The sequence below is a fragment of the Otolemur garnettii genome, unplaced genomic scaffold (assembly GCF_000181295.1).
Source record: "Otolemur garnettii isolate 467f Iridium unplaced genomic scaffold, OtoGar3 scaffold00181, whole genome shotgun sequence".
NCBI lineage: Eukaryota > Metazoa > Chordata > Mammalia > Primates > Galagidae > Otolemur > Otolemur garnettii.
The window spans coordinates 480,036-481,761 of NW_003852576.1; the positions used below are offsets into that span (position 1 = coordinate 480,036).

General features: G+C 38.6%; 1 protein-coding gene across 2 annotated transcripts in view; it reads right to left on the reverse strand.

The window, feature by feature from the left end:
• The window catches only part of RFC1 (replication factor C subunit 1), an 83,582-nt gene that overhangs the window by 35,600 nt on the left and 46,256 nt on the right, over positions 1–1,726 (reverse strand). For both annotated transcript variants that reach the window (XM_003800682.3, XM_023507420.1), the window contains 2 exons: positions 1,323–1,555; positions 316–393 (listed from right to left, as the gene is read on the reverse strand). In XM_003800682.3, the coding sequence (XP_003800730.1) occupies positions 316–393; positions 1,323–1,555 (311 nt within the window). The remainder of the gene's footprint in view (positions 1–315; positions 394–1,322; positions 1,556–1,726) is intronic.

Genomic DNA, 1,726 nt, shown 5'->3' on the forward strand with positions numbered 1-1,726 from the left:
TAGCCCTCTCCTCCTCTATCACTAGTCTCCCGCCATGCCAGTCTCCTGAACACATAAAGCCCATTTCTACCTCAGGATGCTTGCACCTGCCATCCCCCAGTGCCACTTCCTCAGTGAGACGTCCCTAATTCCTCTTTTTAATAATATCAAACGCTCATAACACCACGTACCAGCCCAAATCTATCCCCTTATTTTTCTTCAGAGTACTTATAGTGCACTTGACATTTGCTTTTCCTCCTCCTAACTGCAGTATCCCTAACACCACCAACAGTGCCGGGCACTGCTAAGTCTCAGTGTGCACTTGCTGAATGGTACCTCTGCATCTTCATTAAGCTGCAGCTGCTTGGCGATGGCTTCATCATTTAATCCAGAATCATCTGTGTTTTCTGGAGGCTGTATTTCAGATAAAAGCAAGCAAGATTAGCATAAACCTTAAGTTAAAAATACGGTGCTTTTTCTTGACTGTAGCTGATTAAATATACCAAAGAGACAAGTGTCTAATAGCACACTTATCCTAGCATAGTTTTATGCTAAGAGATAAGTGTCTAATAGCACACTTATCTAATAACACACCAGCCAGAAATTCAGGTTTATGAGCTACTTCCAAGACCACATACAATTCCCTAGTCAAGAAATATCCTATAGACAGTTCCCATTTAGCTCAACTGGTATGTTGAAGAGAAGTACTCCCCACCCAAAAAAAAAAAAAGTAACAACCCTGCAGATTAATGTCTTGGCTCGACAAGCAGTACAGAACATCTGCAAACTAGTATGTGAAAATGCTCAGAGTGTCCTGGGAAAGCACTGACGGAATCAGCCACACCATTTGGCAGGCGTTATTTCACTGTTTCAGCAGACTACTCTCACTATAATCTGTCTATAAAGCTGTTTCCTAAGTGGCCAGAAAAGATGAATCCAACATTACACAAAGTAGACAAGGTCAGCACAAGTGTGCTCTTTATGTGGGATGTGTTCCTAATCTCACTTGGGAACAAATTGATTGTCTAATTTTGTCAGGTTGAACTCAAGAGTAAAGTGAGCTTGCCTTCTGAGGATTCAATTTAAATTCTAACAATTATACTTTTTTCTTATGGTTAAAATGTTTTTCTTATGGTTTAAATAATCTTTTCCCACTTTTAAGTACCAAAAAAACCCAATGTGTAGTTCTAACCTCCTCATCCTATGAGGACAACACATCTTATCCATAATCACAGGAAAATTATTTTTATTAATACATGTTGACCCATTTAGAAATCCCAATTTCTTATAAATACCAGTGAATGGTATAAATCCTGAACATTTTTGCTTGTATTCTCACTCACCTCTTTTCTTTTGCTTGCCACCATCTTCTTATCTGATCTTTGGACACTTCTAGTTCCAAAATAATCCAGCACTGATGTAGGTGTAAGTTTTATTGGTGATAAGGGCTTATTCTTGGTCTTAGTGTTTTCTTCATTCTTGTTCACGTTTGATGCTCCAAGATAACTATTTGCAGATCCTCCATTCTCTTTTGACTTAGAGGCTGTCTTTTTACAGATAAAGTCGTCGTCCTCATCTTAAATGGAACATAACCAGGTGTCTTTCAATAAAACATCAATTCAATTATATAAAGAAAACACTTCTACCATAAGAGCTTTCAGATACTAATAATTTTTTCCCTCCTGCCTCCCAAATTCAACAGTCATCCCCACATTGACTGGCCTTAAAAAATAACCCACTGGAGGGG